The 16,270-nt window shown below is 33.5% G+C and overlaps 2 protein-coding genes across 2 annotated transcripts; both read right to left on the reverse strand.

Moving 5' to 3' along the window:
• Positions 1–1,118: 1,118 nt before the first annotated feature.
• On the reverse strand, positions 1,119–12,501 carry Impbeta11 (Importin beta11). The gene is made up of 17 exons (XM_064216883.1): positions 12,240–12,501; positions 11,574–11,716; positions 10,496–10,716; positions 10,232–10,391; positions 9,619–9,865; positions 9,195–9,476; positions 8,781–8,962; positions 8,331–8,516; positions 8,020–8,119; positions 7,416–7,624; positions 6,448–6,645; positions 5,997–6,189; positions 5,381–5,633; positions 4,116–4,342; positions 3,424–3,553; positions 2,166–2,382; positions 1,119–1,718 (listed from the first exon to the last, which is right to left on the reverse strand). Exons 2-17 carry the CDS (start codon positions 11,706–11,708, stop codon positions 1,614–1,616), a joined length of 3,045 nt encoding a protein of 1,014 aa, XP_064072953.1. The 5' UTR covers positions 11,709–11,716; positions 12,240–12,501; the 3' UTR covers positions 1,119–1,613.
• A 903-nt stretch (positions 12,502–13,404) lies between these two features.
• LOC113398742 (uncharacterized) lies at positions 13,405–16,103 on the reverse strand. The gene is made up of 6 exons (XM_064216920.1): positions 15,913–16,103; positions 15,436–15,570; positions 14,495–14,688; positions 13,887–14,054; positions 13,624–13,809; positions 13,405–13,533 (listed from the first exon to the last, which is right to left on the reverse strand). Exons 1-6 carry the CDS (start codon positions 16,028–16,030, stop codon positions 13,447–13,449), a joined length of 888 nt encoding a protein of 295 aa, XP_064072990.1. The 5' UTR covers positions 16,031–16,103; the 3' UTR covers positions 13,405–13,446.
• Positions 16,104–16,270: the final 167 nt, after the last annotated feature.

Here is a 16,270-nt window from a genome sequence, read left to right on the forward strand (position 1 = left end):
TGAAATAAATATAGACCGATGATAAACTGTCGAAAAATTGTGAACGGTCACATAAAATAAAACATTTTTTTAATAGTTTGTAATATATGATTTCAACTGAAATTGGCCCATTGTATTAAAAACGACGTTCATGTTTCGACAGTTTATAATGTTAAATTACGATCCTTACAATTTTAGTCACATAAACCTAAATAAATTAGACGAATGGCTTCATTAAGGAGCTCTTCAACGCGCGGATACGCGTAAGGTTACCTTTTTTTTGAGTTACGTTAACAACATTTATAGCATAACTCTTTGTTTTACAAAATATAAAAAACAATTAGGAGTAATATTAATAAATAAGTAACGTACTCTTTGGTACTGATATTTTTCGCTTTTTATTCCGAAACATTTTGCCACAAGATTTATTTATTGACATCAAAATATTGAATAATATAACACCAAGGGAAACTTCGGTTTATTTTCGAAATTTTTCATAATATTCTATACATATAAATTCTATATATATTCTCACGATTTTTTTACGTAATGTATGCGCTTAGTAATCAGTGCGGGGTGAGACGTTACGCTGAACAGACCTGTGACAAACTTGTGTTTTCTTAAACACACACACGCACAGAGGCTGTGAGATCTGCGCGCGGCTCATTTATAAGTATCGCCAAATCGAGAAAGGCCAACGACGTAAATCCACCTCTTAAATTTATCTAATTATAGAACATCCAAATGACAATTATAAATATATGATTAAAACAAAATATTGTTTACCAGGCAACATTTCTTAATTTATATATTTTTTCACGAGTGTTAATTTTAAACGCCTTATAGTTAATATTCAAATGTTTTCTATGCTGTTCAAATGCTGCATAATGCTTTCTCCCATTTTCGCCCGCAGTAATATTTCTTTTGTATCTAAACTTACGATTGATATTTTTTTATGATTGATTAAATGATGGATGCAAAATATTTATGTAATTTTTTTGTTTTTTTAAAATAATTTGTTGTGCACATAACTCCCTACGCCTAGGTTATTTTGCATATGATATTACTTCTATTCCAGATATAATTACGATCACTTTAAGGTAATAGACATTTTAAACTAAATAGAAATAAAACTCGAATTTTTATTTTCAATTTCTGATAAGTTTAATACAAGCACTATCTTTTTTTCTTATGATTTAAAAGTCATCTTAAAATTTGAACAGTTATTGGGAATACCTATTATTTAACATGTTTGAAAATATATATAATGCCATGTACAAACGCCTTATATTTAAAGCTGTGTAGGAAAATCGTAAGTATATCACATAATTATGTATATATTTTATTTATAAGCTGTACCTATAAAACTAAAAACTATAATTAGTTTTTTTTTTAATTATCGCTATACCAAAGCATTCGGATGTTATAAAATGAACGGAATTATATTTAAAAAAAAAAAGACATTTCTTTCCTAACAATAAAACCTCAGGCACATACCCTTAAAATTAAAGGGTATGTCTGCTTTCACAATCGAAACTCTTGAATTAATTTAAAAAATACATACATTTCCTTGTGCGGAAATTGAACAAAATGTATACGAGAAATGAAAAATGAGGATTTTTTATTAAAAATATTCAAAGAGGTATGTATTCTCTTATTTGCTGGAGCGTCTCCTTGTCCGTCGATTGTAGTAACCGTTCGAAGGTTTCGGGTCCCACTTGACTCTTTAGTGTTTCTAGCTGGAATATTTAAAGTGTCACATTTAGTCGAATACGTTTATTAATATTATAATTTAAATCAGACATCTGGTATCTAAAGATTATAAATATAAATAGGAGACGAGTAATAGAAGAGTAGTAGATTAATGATTAAGGTAATGAAACAATGACAATAGACTTCCTAATAGCGTAAGTCACGTCTGTATCAGTCAAAGGAGATCCAACCAAACCAACCTAACGTAAATCTGAATACTACTAAAATATTTTTTTCGGGTAGTGGGTAAAATTTCACGAAGTGGAGTAAAGATCACTCAAACGGAATAAGGCTGAGTATCGGACGTGGTATTCGAAGAAAGAGACTCGGTCACGCCTCGGGCCCAGCGTCTCCAGGCGAAGATGAACATCTAGAACAATCATCAGCGGGAGGAGCGATCGGTCGTTCCCAGAGTAAATGTCAATGGTAGGGACCTGATGGTGCGTCACGGCGCGCAGGTCGAGCGCGCGCGCGGGGTGCGCGGCCGCGAACCGGCGTCGCCGCAGCTCGTGCGCCGAGCGCGCGCCGTCCTCGCCCTCGCCCGCGCCCGCGCCCGCGCCCGCTCCCGCTCCCGCGCCCTCCCAGCGCGCCGCGCCGCCGCGCCCCTCCAGCGGCGAGGCGGGCCGCGAGCCCGGCGGCGACACCAGCGCACTGCGGGCGAGCGGATTATAGTGTCCACGTGCTTTGCCGACACGTGGAGAATCACCTAACTCTTATATAACTACTCATATATACCACACATTTTGACTCTTGAGAGCGTTTATGCCGAATAAGTCGTTTCGATAAGAATTTTTAAGGAAATTGTGAGCCAAATATTTATAAATTACTTAAACAAAAAATACTGTACAAAACTTTAGTCTCTTATTAATAGAGTCTATTGAAAAATCCTAAATAAACATTACTGATATTTGACTAATTAATTGTTAATAATGCATGTTTTCAAAAATTTCTACAATTCAGTGTGCTTTGAATGTTGTTTTACCTATATAAATGACTTGTAAGTTATTTCTGTAAACACTACATAAACGAGCAGATTGTCTTCTTTAGAATGTTTTGATAAAAAGATATATTCCTATGTTATTTTTGAGAAAAAAGGAATGAAAACCAGGTTAAATGCACAATATTATACATTAATAACCGTATTGTAATACTTATGCAGAGCCGAGATGGCCCAGTGGTTAGAACGCGTGCATCTTAACCAATGATTTCGGGTTCAAACCCAGGCAGGCACCACTGAATTTACATGTGCTTAATTTGTTTATAATTCATCTCGTGCTCGGCGGTGAAGGAAAACATCGTGAGGAAACCTGCATGTGTCTAATTTCAACGAAATTCTGCCACATGTGTATTCCACCAACCCGCATTGGAGCAGCGTGGTAGAATATGCTCCATACCTTCTCCTCAACGGGAGAGGAGGCCTTAGCCCAGCAGTGGGAAATTTACAGGTTGATTATGTAATACTTATGCAATTACAAAGTTTAAGTCTTAGAACACTGAAAAATATATCTTTATGATTTAAATTACGATTAATTATAATTTATTTATTATTTCAAAATTACCTATTAAAATTGAAGCGTAAGCCCAAATTGGCATACCGCGACGAGCGCTCTCAAAAGGAGGACGGTCGTTTCGTGCCACACTAACACATACAAAGTTTTTTTTTTTAAGTAAATTAAAAGATCATTCACTTACTCGATATAATTTCCTGATTCTTCCATCTTCATGACGTCATTGAGAACTTCAGTCAGATTTAACAAAATGGCGGGAAAACGTTCGAGAACTGTCGCGTTCTGTGTCGTGAGGAGCGCTGCCAAGCCCAACCCTAGTAACACGAACAATAATAACTTAAACATTGCTTTAAACTACACAGCCGGTATTGTGATACACATTCAAGACACCATTTATACAAATACAAGAACATGAAATTCTTTCAATAAAATTAGTGCGTGAAACTCCAAAGCGCAGCCACATATATATTTATACTATCTGTTGCCCGCCAGTTTCACGGGGCATTAAATAGACCTGAAAAAAGGCGGGCGGAAATATAATAACCATCTACAGACAGTTCCGCGTCGATTGGTGAGTCTCATAACGATAAGCTCAGTAGTTTTCACGTGATTGAAGCCCAAAGAAGAACAATATGATTGTATACATATGAATAGATTATTTATATAGTATAACCTTTTCCAAAATCCGCTCCATCTTCTGGTATAAGTTTCTTGTACAACGGTTTAGTATTTTTTCAGTTAAGCAATATAAAAAAATTATAACAATGCATTAAAAAAATTTGAATACTTACGTAATCTTATATCTAAGGTAAGTTTATCTTTACTCCTTCTTTGAATGGAATACGCTTTGCGTTATTTATTAATAAATAAACTCACCGACAACCTTCCACCTCTCGACTTGCGTCACAAGGTTCATCTTCTCGGTCCACACGTGAAGAACTCTGTTCAACACTTTGGCGGGATCAGAGTCGTATTCGACGAGGCAGACGGATGCCTCCTGTATCGCCTTGTAAAACAGCTCGGTGGACAGCAGTATCACCCGCGACAGGAGACACAACTTGACCGACAGGACCATTGGTAAGTCGTCGCCATCCAGGAGACAGCTGCAAACAAAGTTACACTTTATATAATAAACGAATACAAGTTTTAAATACGCATTGACGGATACATTAACTGCATCAAAGTTCAGGATTACTTTAAATTAAAATTACTACACATTTTTAATAAGTATGTAAACTTTTTGGATTAGCATAAATGAAAAAGTAAGGACCATTAAATAAAAAAAAAATTACAAAAAAACGGCCAAACGGAACTCGCGTTCATCGACCTGGTTCGTCAATACGTGGTTAGAACGCGTGCATCTTAACCGATGATTTCGGATTCAAACCCAGGCAAGCACCACTGAATTTTCATGTGTTTTTTAATTTTAGTACATATTTGCTGAAAAATATCAAATTAAAAATTCCATATTTAAATAGCGCGCGAAAACGCTACTTTGACAATATGGTGCTGCAATGGGGTCGGTGACGTTACTTGCCTGTATTGTAATATGTGGCAGTTGAAAATAATAATTATAATATAATGTAATATATAATAATTATTATTATAATATTATAAATAATTTTAATATAATGTAATATATTATAATAATTATTATTTTCAACTTTCGGTAATAAATAACCATTTTTTAACTCATAATATATTCTGATTACAATAATTTACATAGTTGATATTTTTCAGCAAATATGTACTATAATTAAAAAATCACCTTTTACTGGGTTCCTTGACCTCTACTAAATAATATAAAATTGATTTTAAAAACCAGTCAAATAGCCTATTGTTTTTAGTAATCTTAATTGAAGACTTGATTTTATCGCGATGAATTTAAATGTAAGACCATCAATCCTGCTCAATCCGTACATCATGGATTCAGTACAGACTAAGGTACATTAATAAGGGCACGTGGAGGTAACACATATATAAAAAAAAAAAAGTGTTCTTAAGATTTGTTTCAATTGTTAAAGCCAACTTTTCAATTATACCACACGACTTAGTTATGCTGAACATATATCTTACATGTGCACGAAAATAACATCCCGCCGTTAATCGGCCGTCTAAAGTCAGTAACACAAACCACTCACTGTATGACCCTGAGGAGCGTGGGCCAGACGACCTTCACCCCCAGAAAGGCGTTCCTCTCGGGAAAGCCCACGCTGACGCAGATCTCGGCCATCTTGAGCACGGTGATGACTCCCTCCGTGCGCATGTCGCTCAGCATGTCGTCCAGCAGGCACATGCACTTGGCGCCGGCGTCCGTGAAGAACTCCTCCGGGCACAGCAGCGCGTACGCTTGCATTATGTACACCACTATCCGCAGGTGCTCCGTCGACTGCTCTGTACGGCGGACATTCCACGTTAAAATATATTTTAAAACAGTTGGAAGTTGAGCTATCTATTTAGAAAGTCATTTCTATCGAGATTTCAGTGCAATAAAACTTTATGACTGCCACAATTATTGATATCAAGACTAAATAAAATTTGGAAACAAGTGTTCTTAGTTGATTTAGTTATTTCTTGTTAGTTGAGTTAGTTATGTCTTTTCTAATTCTTTTGGTAAGCTGACCAAATATTAATTTAAATATTTGAGTTGAGTAAAGTTATTTTAGCAAAAACTTTGTGTCTATGTGATTTAATATTTAAAAACTATCAATCGGCAACCGAGCCTACATCCCCGTGTACAAGTGGAGGGCGGCTCACCCAGTATGGGGTAGAGGTTGTGCGCCAGCTGCAGCAGCGCGGGGTCGGCGCTGGACGACGTCTCCAGCACGGCGAGCCACAGCTCCAGCGCGTCCTCCAGCAGGTACACGTGCGCCGGCTCGCTCAGCTTCGTGGACTCGTTCACCACGTTCAGCACCCACGGCCGCACGTTGGGCGCGCACTCGCCGAGCGCCTGCGACGCGCGCAATGGACAATTGTTTACTAGCCGTTTACGAAAGTGACCTCTGCAATAACGACAGGGCTGAGAACATCAAACTTACGAAGCTAATATTAATTGATACTTTTTTATTTGGAAAATAATTTTGCATCGTCGGTGCTCCCGTCGGATTACGGGGATACTCAAACGTAGCATAAGCTTTTGAGCCAGTCCAAGGCAAAAAAAATAAGAATGTGAATGCTTAAAAAGGGAACAGGAATCGGTGTGGCTCGCCTTGACGAGGTGCACGAGCGCCGCCAGCGCCGCGGCGCGCAGCATGTGGTGGTGCTGCGCGTGCGTGCACAGCGCCGGCAGCACGGCGAACAGCGCGCCCGCGCCGCCGCCGCGCGCCACCGCCCACCCGCAGCGCTCCGTCACGAACGACACCACGTGCAGCACGTGCATCTTCGTCTCGCACTCCTCGCACTCCACCTGCGCGACACACCGTCGTACCGAATATGTAGTAGTGTACGTTTTAAAGTTTCACATTTATTTTAGATCGGTACAGGTTCCAAAGATTCGGTTTAACAGTTTATGTTATACGGGCAATCGAGAAGCAAGCTGCATCTGATTTTATTTATCTTACATGCTCTATTTTGGAGAAATGTTGTCTTTATAACATTTCAATATATACAGAGAAAAATTGCTAGATACTAGGACAACATTATGTCGTAGACTTTATAGGAGTGAAAAACCAAATATCCTGGTAAAAATATTAATACACAAATTCGACCAGGAGAAATGGACATAATATCATAGAACCCAACACTAGCTGTGATGTTTAAAATATTAGGACACTTGCATAATAACGCACAATTACACACATCTTTGTTTACTTGGTGGTAGAGCTATGTGCAGACCCGTCTGGGTACCACCCTAAAGTGATATATACACATATTCTACCACCAACAGGAATACTGAGTACATATTATACTCTTGTTTGTTGACTTTCCAAGATTTCCGGCGCACTGGCGATATCTATGGAAGGTGGTAACCACTTAGCATCAATTGGCCCATTTTTCCGTCTGTCTATCTAATTTATAAAAACACATTTGCCTATAAATTTTACTAAAAATGCAATAGTGTTTATTGACAGTATTCGTAATTTACTTATGTAATTTAATTAGTAGTGCAATAACCAAATTGTTTCCAAACTTCTCACTAAACCCGACATATACAATTTACATATACATGGGCCCTACCAGGAGATCATACAACGCGGAGAGCGCGTGTGGCGCGTAGGGAGCGAACTGTTCCACGTTGAAGTTGAAGTCGTCTATCGTACTGCGCAGCGCTTCAGCGGCTGCGAGCTTCACCGCCGGGTCCTCGCCCGCGCGCGTCAGCGGCTCCAGGAGCGCCGAGTACATCGCCGGCCGGAGGGACTGCGAAGCGCGCACGCCGCACCATTGGCCTGCGATGTTTTATGGATTGTACATTAATAGTAATCATTTCAAATTAGTTATTTGAAAAATATTAAGAACAATCCTTGTTATAAAACAATCAAAAACGAAAAAAAATGGAGATCCATTTAAATTAGGATGTTTAGTTTGAGGTAGATCCAAGGATTTAAAAAATTAAACATTCACTTTTATCATTTCCCTTGTAATTAAATTTAGATGATATTGAAAATAAATTGATATAATTATACATTTAATGTAATTGTATTAATGCTTTTTTAAATTCGATTTGATTTTTACCTCATAAATAATTTCCCGAAACCCCCTCCGCAAACTTAACACTTTGTTAGGCAATGTTCAAAAACACATGTTAAGCTATAACATGCCAGTAAAAGATTATAGTACTTACCAATCAGCTGGCATACTCTTCTCCTTATTATTCTGTAGTTATTATCTTTAATTTTAAGCTCTTGGCTTAAAACATTCGTGAACCACTCGTCAAAGTCAACCTGCGAAAAAAATGCAATATTAATTCCAATCATTCATATACAATCAATCAGTACAGTAAACCCGTTTATAGTCATAAGATCATAAATGAGTAGATTATTACATAGTAGTATTTCTTGGTGGTTTGTGAGAGTCTATCTGTATCCACTAGAGTTTAGACTGCTAATTTTATATATTATTTCTAGTAATCTGAAATTTATTGGTCCCACTAACATCATCATACAGATCGAAGGCTGCGAGTCCAACAGCATTGTAAATAGCATCTTTTTTCAAAATAGCAGACAAGTCATCCGGCGACACTTGGCTCTCCTGCAGCGAGGCGAGAAGACGGACCAGCTCTGGTGCGAGAACTGTTCGGAACTCGTGGAACAATTCCATGAAGACTGCTTCTGTACATGGCTGCAAATCAAAATAAAGTTTTTAGTAAACATTATATAACACGGTAGCCAATTTCGAACACTAGCTATCAAATTAGTTATTACAGTTCATTATAGTAATAACACAAACACAGAGACCAGGCTCTGAACCAATGGCTTGACAAGCTCAATGAGAATTCCTTGACAGAAAAACCCGATTTTTTTTAACTAGTTTGCGATTTTAAACCTGAAACCCCGAACTTTGCAGCCACGTTATCTAGCATTTATTATGAATAAACATTTATACCCTCAAGCTATATTTCCAGGACTCCCCCGCCTCGTCGGTGGCAAAGCTCTCGGGTTCCGCGTCCCACAGCGCCAGGTCGTCTCCACTCAGCAGGAAGTAGTGCGTCACGAGGTGGCGGCACATGTGGCACACTGTGTTCTGGTCCAAGACCTCCGTCTTCATCTGGTGAGCTTGGAGCGTCACTGGGGGAAAGCAGCCATTGCGATTTTATTGGGCATTCATGACTTATCATTTATATGAGATACATTTTGAGTCATCACAAAAACCCAAAAATCCACTTAATTATTGTCATCTGACCATGCTGTGATTATGCTAGGGGATTAGTATCTCCAGGGTCAAATTAAATCACAAGAACAGTTTTTTTTTTAAACTTAAACTTTCTATACAAAAGTTACAAAAACATCAGATACTTACAAGGCTCTTTTACGGGTTCGGTTCCTTTAGGAAGCTTGTATTCGACACATTGCAATATCCCTTTAAATATGTTAAGACATTGTATTGTGAATCGTTCATATGTTAGGGACATGCCTTGTTCGGTGAAACAGTAGTATAGAGCAAACTCCAAAGAAGGTCGAATAAGAGGAATGTAGGAAAAGGGCTGATAAAACAAAACTCCAAGTGCGACCTTTGTCAGGTGTATTATAAACTTTTCGCATAACTCTAAAGGATATATCCCACGGCCTTTTAGTAGTTTTCCTGTAAAAAAAAAAAGAAAAAATTATCAGAAAATATTTTCTTTCTTAAAAGCACTAAAACATTAAAAATCATTTCATATTCACAAACTTTATTTACTGAGTAAATTATAGATATAAGTATATTTATATATATAATAACTTACTGCATTCCAAGCTCGTCTTAGCCCTGTCAAACACGACATTGAGAAAAGCAATGGCGTCCTGACTTTCATGTGGTTTTTTGAAACCAAATACTGTTAATTTTCTCAATATTCTTAAACACAGAAGTGCCTTTTCCAAATGCTCTGTTATCAATTCTGTAGCCGCTCCTTCTTGTATATGGCGGAGAAATAATTCTGTATTCTCATGCCATAGATTGAGTATGAAGGAGTATACTGATATAGTCAGTTCCTAAAAAGAAGCGTTAGTTTAGTAATCAAAGTAAAGTAATTGTCATTAACTTTACATTTATAATCTTAGAACTTGGTGCCATGCAGCCTTCTGGGTATTGCCTACAGTAATATACATTAATTATCTATTTCCAAAAACTTAGCAATACTTTGGATTGTTATGAATTTGTAGAAAGCCATTTGTAAGGCATAGTGGACGTAACATCTTCGCACCTTGGTGGTGCATTCATGATGAGTGGAATGTTAAATATTTCTTACACTACCAATACTATTTCTCAGTATACATTCCCCTAATAAATTACAAAAACATAGAAATTATCACATCACTTTAATGCACAGTTTATATCGACGAAAGTTACAATCTTACCTGAAATGTTCTCTTGTCTTCAATAAGTCTCTTTGAGGCCAGAGCTTTTACAACATGATGAAAGATAAGTAATGACCTTTGTTGCATCAGTGGTTGTGGTGCTTTCATTGCTCCTATCAAGTCTGGTAGCAGGTTAGGCCAGTTTGTGGGACAATCAAATCTAAAACATTGACATACTGCTAGTATTTTGTTTTACATACATGAGTGTGTAAAAAGTATTTAATAACTAATGGTTTTTGTACACATATTTATAATACTACTAACCTAGCAATTTTAGCAATCAATACAGCTTGTTGTGTTGCAATTTGGGCGACCGGCTCATTCAAAATTGGAGTAGTCAGAAGTCCTTGCCGAAGTTTGTGTTTCTCTTCATCTGTAATTGCATTTGGAGCATTCCGCCGCCAATAACGGTCTACTCCATTCTTGAAACACATTACAGCCAGCCATCTGACGTTTATATCAATTGAATGATTTGATAGAACATTCTAGAAATAAAATATACATATCATACAATATATATATATATTTTAATTTTTGTTTAGCTCAAACACGTAAAGTGAGCAGCTTCATATAAAAGTAATATTCTAAATTTTACAAGGCTTAAAAATTATTTGTTTCTAATAACTATATTTATATTAAAAATGTGAAAGTAACTCTGTCTGTTTAGCTGTCACAGCTAAACTGAATTGATTTTAAAGAAATGTATTACATTAATAGGCTTCTTTATTTTTAATTTGCCCCTACATAAGGTTTGAGTGCAAGTTATATTAATTTAATCTACATATACCTATAATAAAGCCCTGGATTCAGCTAATGACCTAAGCTTAGATCTAATTCATTCTTTAAATGTCAATAGTATTGAATAATATTTTTAATATCACTGAATAACCAACAAAATAGAAACATAGGATAACAGCATTGCAACCCAACCCAGGCATTGCATTGCATTGCAGGCATAGTAAATTTAAAGTACTTTATTAAAAAGTAAAAAATATGTAAATTTAAATATATTAAATATTATATTTTTATTTCTTGAGATAAAATTTAATTTTAGATAAAACAATAATAACCAATTTACTGGCTTTGAAAATTAATTTTATAATTTTAAATTGTGTACAAGCTGCCTACTTATTGAAAAGCTACCTACTTATTGAAATTCAAAGTAAATACTACCACAGGTTTGAGAACAAAGACCTGAGAATAACCTGTGAAGCACCTGAGCAGGTTTTAATTATTGTGACTTTTTCTACTTTTGTAATTATTTTCACAAATATTCCTTAACAATTCTTCTAAATATTCATTTTCTTTAGTTGTACCAGTTTATGAAATTTAATTTCTTTACCAATAGTACAGAATAAAATCCTGGTTCTATTTCCCATTCTTGAAGCTTCTTCTCTGCAGGCTTCAGAACCTCCGCTTCTTGACTGGTGGCTCGGTTAAGCGTATCTAGCACTAATGCATAGATATTTGGATCCATGTTTTAAGCTACCTTTGAAAATATATTTTGTAAAATAAGATAAAATCTTTTATTTACATAAAATAATAGAAAATCTCTAATACTTAATTAACTAAATTAACAACAGTTCATTTTTTAGAGTTTAATTTAGAATAAATTCAGTTAGTCTTAGGCTTCAATTTTTTTTCTCCTCCTAACTACTTGTTATGAATACAGAGGGTTTTTAATTACAAATTTTTAATTTACATTAATTTTAGCTGCAAATTTTTTAGAAAAAAAAAAAAAAAATTTTAACTATTTGTTCTTATAAAAGCGAAATACAATTAGTGTTCTGATATGTTTGGAAATTTATTAATATTTTTTTAGTCAGTATAGATTTTGGAAGCCTTATTTTACTATTACTATGGACAATTGCAATAAAAAAATGTTTCTGCCACCGGCACTTACGTTTTACCAATTTACCAATAAAAAGGAAATATATAGACGCATTTTGGCTTGGTATTCATTTGAAAACCTCTTCTGAGTGACTATATTAAGTAAATTAACATATACTCACTTTTGACGGGCAAAAGACATCAGATAAAACATAACCTTATACTATTTACATATAACAGTCATTGCAATATCTCATTATGTACAAAGTACAGCTAAATATAAATGGTTAATAGAAATTTTAAAATGATTTACAGCTGCTAAACAAAAGCCAAAGGTGTTTAATTGTGCAATATTATTAATTAGTGTTCTGCAAAAACACCAGATATTCGAAAAATTTTATATTTCTGACAGTGACAAACTGTCATCTCACATCTGCAAAATCAGCGAAGTATCATAGACAATTTAACTCGTTCCAATGAAAAATAAAAAGACACATGTTTGTATCAATATTGTACTAAAATATACATTCTAGTACTACGTATTTAAAATAACTTTAATGTTATCTTAATAATGTTTTATTAATTATTTTATATAATAACCTACATTTTAATTTTAATTATTTATTAATTTTAGTGCTTAAAATAATCTCTAAAATCAATTTCTTTAAGTTTATTTTTATCAATACTTTATACATGGAACATAATAAGTTTTTTACTTTTTTATTTTATTAAGGGCAGGAGAATGATGATGATGATATGAAAAACTATCGGAATAGTGTTTGTTAAAAAGTAAAAAATCTAATTCTAAGAATGGCCAACTGTGCCATATTAGATTTAAAAAAATACTAGAATTAATGAATTGAATGTAAACTTTCGTGCAATAAATTATTAATTGAGAAGTTATTTAGTAAAATCATTAAAATATTTAGGTTTCAGTTTACCCACTTAATAAATAAAGAATGTTACAAATGATTTTATATTGCATTTTATTACTGAAATTTACATAAATAAAACTGTCTTTGACACGTTTTAAAAGTTAAATAAGATAGTGATATTTATGTTTTTCATTTTATTGTTCATAGATTAGCTTATAAGAATCATTTTAATTGCGATATAACATTTTTAAATTAATATGGTTATTTTTATTACAACAAGTATCTAATACGGGATATTTACCAGGTTTTTTTATTTTTATTCGATGGAGCTCAATATTTCGAAATTATCTACGAATTTCTTGTTAACGAGACGAAATATCGAGCTCCAACAAATAAAAATAAAATACATGGTAAATATGAATCCCGTATTAAATACTTATTTTAATTGCGATGTTATGTATAAATATACTTACACTAGAGTTCATCTATATAATAATAAACAAACTTTAACTAAGTATGATAAGAAATGGGTACTGAGGCAATTGTTACAGGTATGTCTACGAACAGAGGTAAATAAAATAGAAAAGTGACTTTTACCTGAAAATGAAAAAAATATTATACTATCAATGAACATAATATACATCAACTTATTATTTCAATGTAAATTTCCAAAATTCGATAACTTACTCTTAACGAATAGGAAATTGAAACCATAAGATCGTTCATACGAATAGTAGAAGGTGGAACATCTTGAGGGATTTCCATATCAAAGCAGCAAGTTTGTGAAACAATATTTAACACATTTTTGTAAACCGATTTACATAATATTTTCTCAGCAATATTAAAACCAGAAGAGACGTTGTATTCTATTTTCTGAAAGATAAATTTATAATAACAGATACACTTTTTTTACTAATTATGTAATTATTTTAATTAATTAGAGAACTTACTTTTATTAAATATACCATTATTTTTCTTACTTTAATTTTTCGTTCATTTGATATAATGGCTTCGAATGGTATTAACTGTCTCGCAGTAAATCCTTTGTAAGTTTTGAAAATCAAGGAAAAATTACCGGATTTACCAATTTTTTTTCTCATTTCGTACAACAGAGGTATCTAAAATAATCATATTTTAGTATTGATACATTTGTGATCATGATGACTTTAATATAAAGCTTGTACTAAAATTCCGTTAATAAAAAATAATGTAAATTAAATATGCTTTTCGTATTGTAATGTATCGGCCTCATAGGGAAGATATATATATGTAATTCATTATAGTTTATAAAATTGAAATAATATTTTAAAAAAAAACCACTTGCATCATTATTTAAAATTTAACGAAAATTAATGAAGTTCTGTTCTTCATAAAATCATTTGTCCTACATGACTATCAACGTATGGCACATAGGTTTATTTTTTAATGTAAGCATCTGTTAAAAAAAGATCTTTAGGAACTTTAGAGTGGAAGAAAACAGAAGGCGGTAACTTTGTTTGAATTTTATTAGTGCCATGTCGGGACCGGTAGTTAGTTTTTTTTTATAAATTATAATTACCTTATATTCATCAAACTGATTCAAGTCAACTTTGTTAATAACAGTTAGTGGGCAAACTGTTTTGAAAAAAGATTTACTGCTTATTTTGATTTCATAATATACTTTTGCAATTGAATCTTCGTAACTTGAAGGCAGATCAGGTGGTAAGAAGAAATTAAATGGACGCGTAAATATTCCTGATTCTATTGTTGTTCCTAAAAAAGAAAGTAAAATAGCTTAAATCCCCTTTAAATTAATTTAGAGAGAATGATATATTTAATTATTCGTGCTGTCACTCGTAGTTCACTCTTCTATACTACTAGATCAACTGTTTTGTTTAGTTTATATAGAAATTATTTAAAAACACTGAATATTATAACTTCGAAACATACGGGTAAACTTAAGGTTCGGTTTTAGGGAAATTAATTAAAAAAAATTAAAAGTAAAACATACGCAACCAACGATATAAAACGATGGACATTGCTCTATTACCAATTTCTTCAAATTAGGAAATAAATTGTAAGTAAAATTTAACCCACAGATAAAACGACTACATTTTTTATATGACTAGTTTTTTAAAACTAAGAATAATAGGATTAAAAAAAAACAACTGACAGTAATGAGAAATATGAGCATTTTCGCGAGGTTAGTAGGAACGAGGAAAATGCAAAAGCATAAGATAGCTGCAGGTGCAGTCAGTCGTTTAAACATGTGAGTCAAGTCAGCTAGTCGATTTGACAACACATGTTGACTTCTTTTATATGCAATACTGAAAGTACCTACAATCATATAATTACGAATTAATAGAAAAAGACTAGGGAATAAGAGAAAAATGTATATTTGAAAGAGAAAAACAGATTACAACTATTTCCTAATTACAAGTATTTCCTGATTTAAAGCTGCCTATATTTTAAATCCAAAACGTCTGCATTATTAGCATAAACTCTTATAAAACAACTTACCTTTTAAGTCCCCGAAAACATCAACCGTAACACTAAAAACTTCTCTCTTTTCAGAATATTTCCTTATAAATGGTACTGTAGGTGAAGATCTGGCCCAGCTTGCTTTACTGATACCTTTTACTTTGAAATCAATTTCTAAAAAAGTGGTTTCATTTGGTTATCTTATAAATTCAGTATTTTTGTTAAAATTTTGCGCCTAAACCTTAATAAATAAAAAAATCTAAATTTAAAGCAGTGATGGGAGTCGTTCGAGTCATAAAAATTAAAACCCCCCTTACTCGAAGGCTGAAACCGCCCTTGAGTCTTGATTTTGGTGATCATCTTATTAATGGTATCCGATGAGCTAATTAATTTAAATAATTAAATTTAATTAATTAATTTAATTTAAGTAAATAATTTGACCAATACCTAGGTATTTAAATAAAAATGTACCGTTTCAGATGAAAACTGTTTATTTTAAAAGATGATAGCACTCACGTTTTACTTTAAAATCTTCTCTAACGTCTAAAATAACGAATCCAGACACAATATCATTTGTATAAAAAATTCCGCCGTGAGGACTATGGAGCGCAATTTTACAAGTATCGCAAGCCATTATTAATTAAAATAATTAAATTATTTGCGAGTCTTAGCACTTCTATTAGTTCGTTCTATTAATTACACTTTTATTTTTTTATTTATTTAATAGTATGAGTAATAATAATATATAGACCAACTTTCATGTTATCTATATCTACAAAACGGATAGATAATTATACGTCAAAGATAACCGATAAGATTAAAACTTAAATAGTTTATTGATATTCAAATTAATATTCATAAATATTTTACAAAC

The sequence above is a fragment of the Vanessa tameamea genome, chromosome 14 (genome assembly GCF_037043105.1).
Source record: "Vanessa tameamea isolate UH-Manoa-2023 chromosome 14, ilVanTame1 primary haplotype, whole genome shotgun sequence".
In the NCBI taxonomy this organism is placed as follows: domain Eukaryota; kingdom Metazoa; phylum Arthropoda; class Insecta; order Lepidoptera; family Nymphalidae; genus Vanessa; species Vanessa tameamea.

What these genes read in the sequence shown, in the direction of transcription:
- Impbeta11 (XM_064216883.1), bottom strand. Translation starts at nt 11,708, where the DNA reads ATGGATCCAAATATCTATGCATTAGTGCTAGATACGCTTAACCGAGCC. An exon ending in CCGCGTTGTATGATCTCCTG is followed by an intron (nt 6,646 to 7,415) that starts GTAGGGCCCATG and finishes TGTGTCGCGCAG; the next exon opens with GTGGAGTGCGAGGAGTGCGA. An exon ending in CAACCTCTACCCCATACTGG is followed by an intron (nt 5,634 to 5,996) that starts GTGAGCCGCCCT and finishes TCCGCCGTACAG; the next exon opens with AGCAGTCGACGGAGCACCTG.
- LOC113398742 (XM_064216920.1), bottom strand. Translation starts at nt 16,030, where the DNA reads ATGGCTTGCGATACTTGTAAAATTGCGCTCCATAGTCCTCACGGCGGA. An exon ending in AGAAGATTTTAAAGTAAAAC is followed by an intron (nt 15,571 to 15,912) that starts GTGAGTGCTATC and finishes CCACTTTTTTAG; the next exon opens with AAATTGATTTCAAAGTAAAA. An exon ending in CAATTTCCTATTCGTTAAGA is followed by an intron (nt 13,534 to 13,623) that starts GTAAGTTATCGA and finishes TTTCATTTTCAG; the next exon opens with GTAAAAGTCACTTTTCTATT.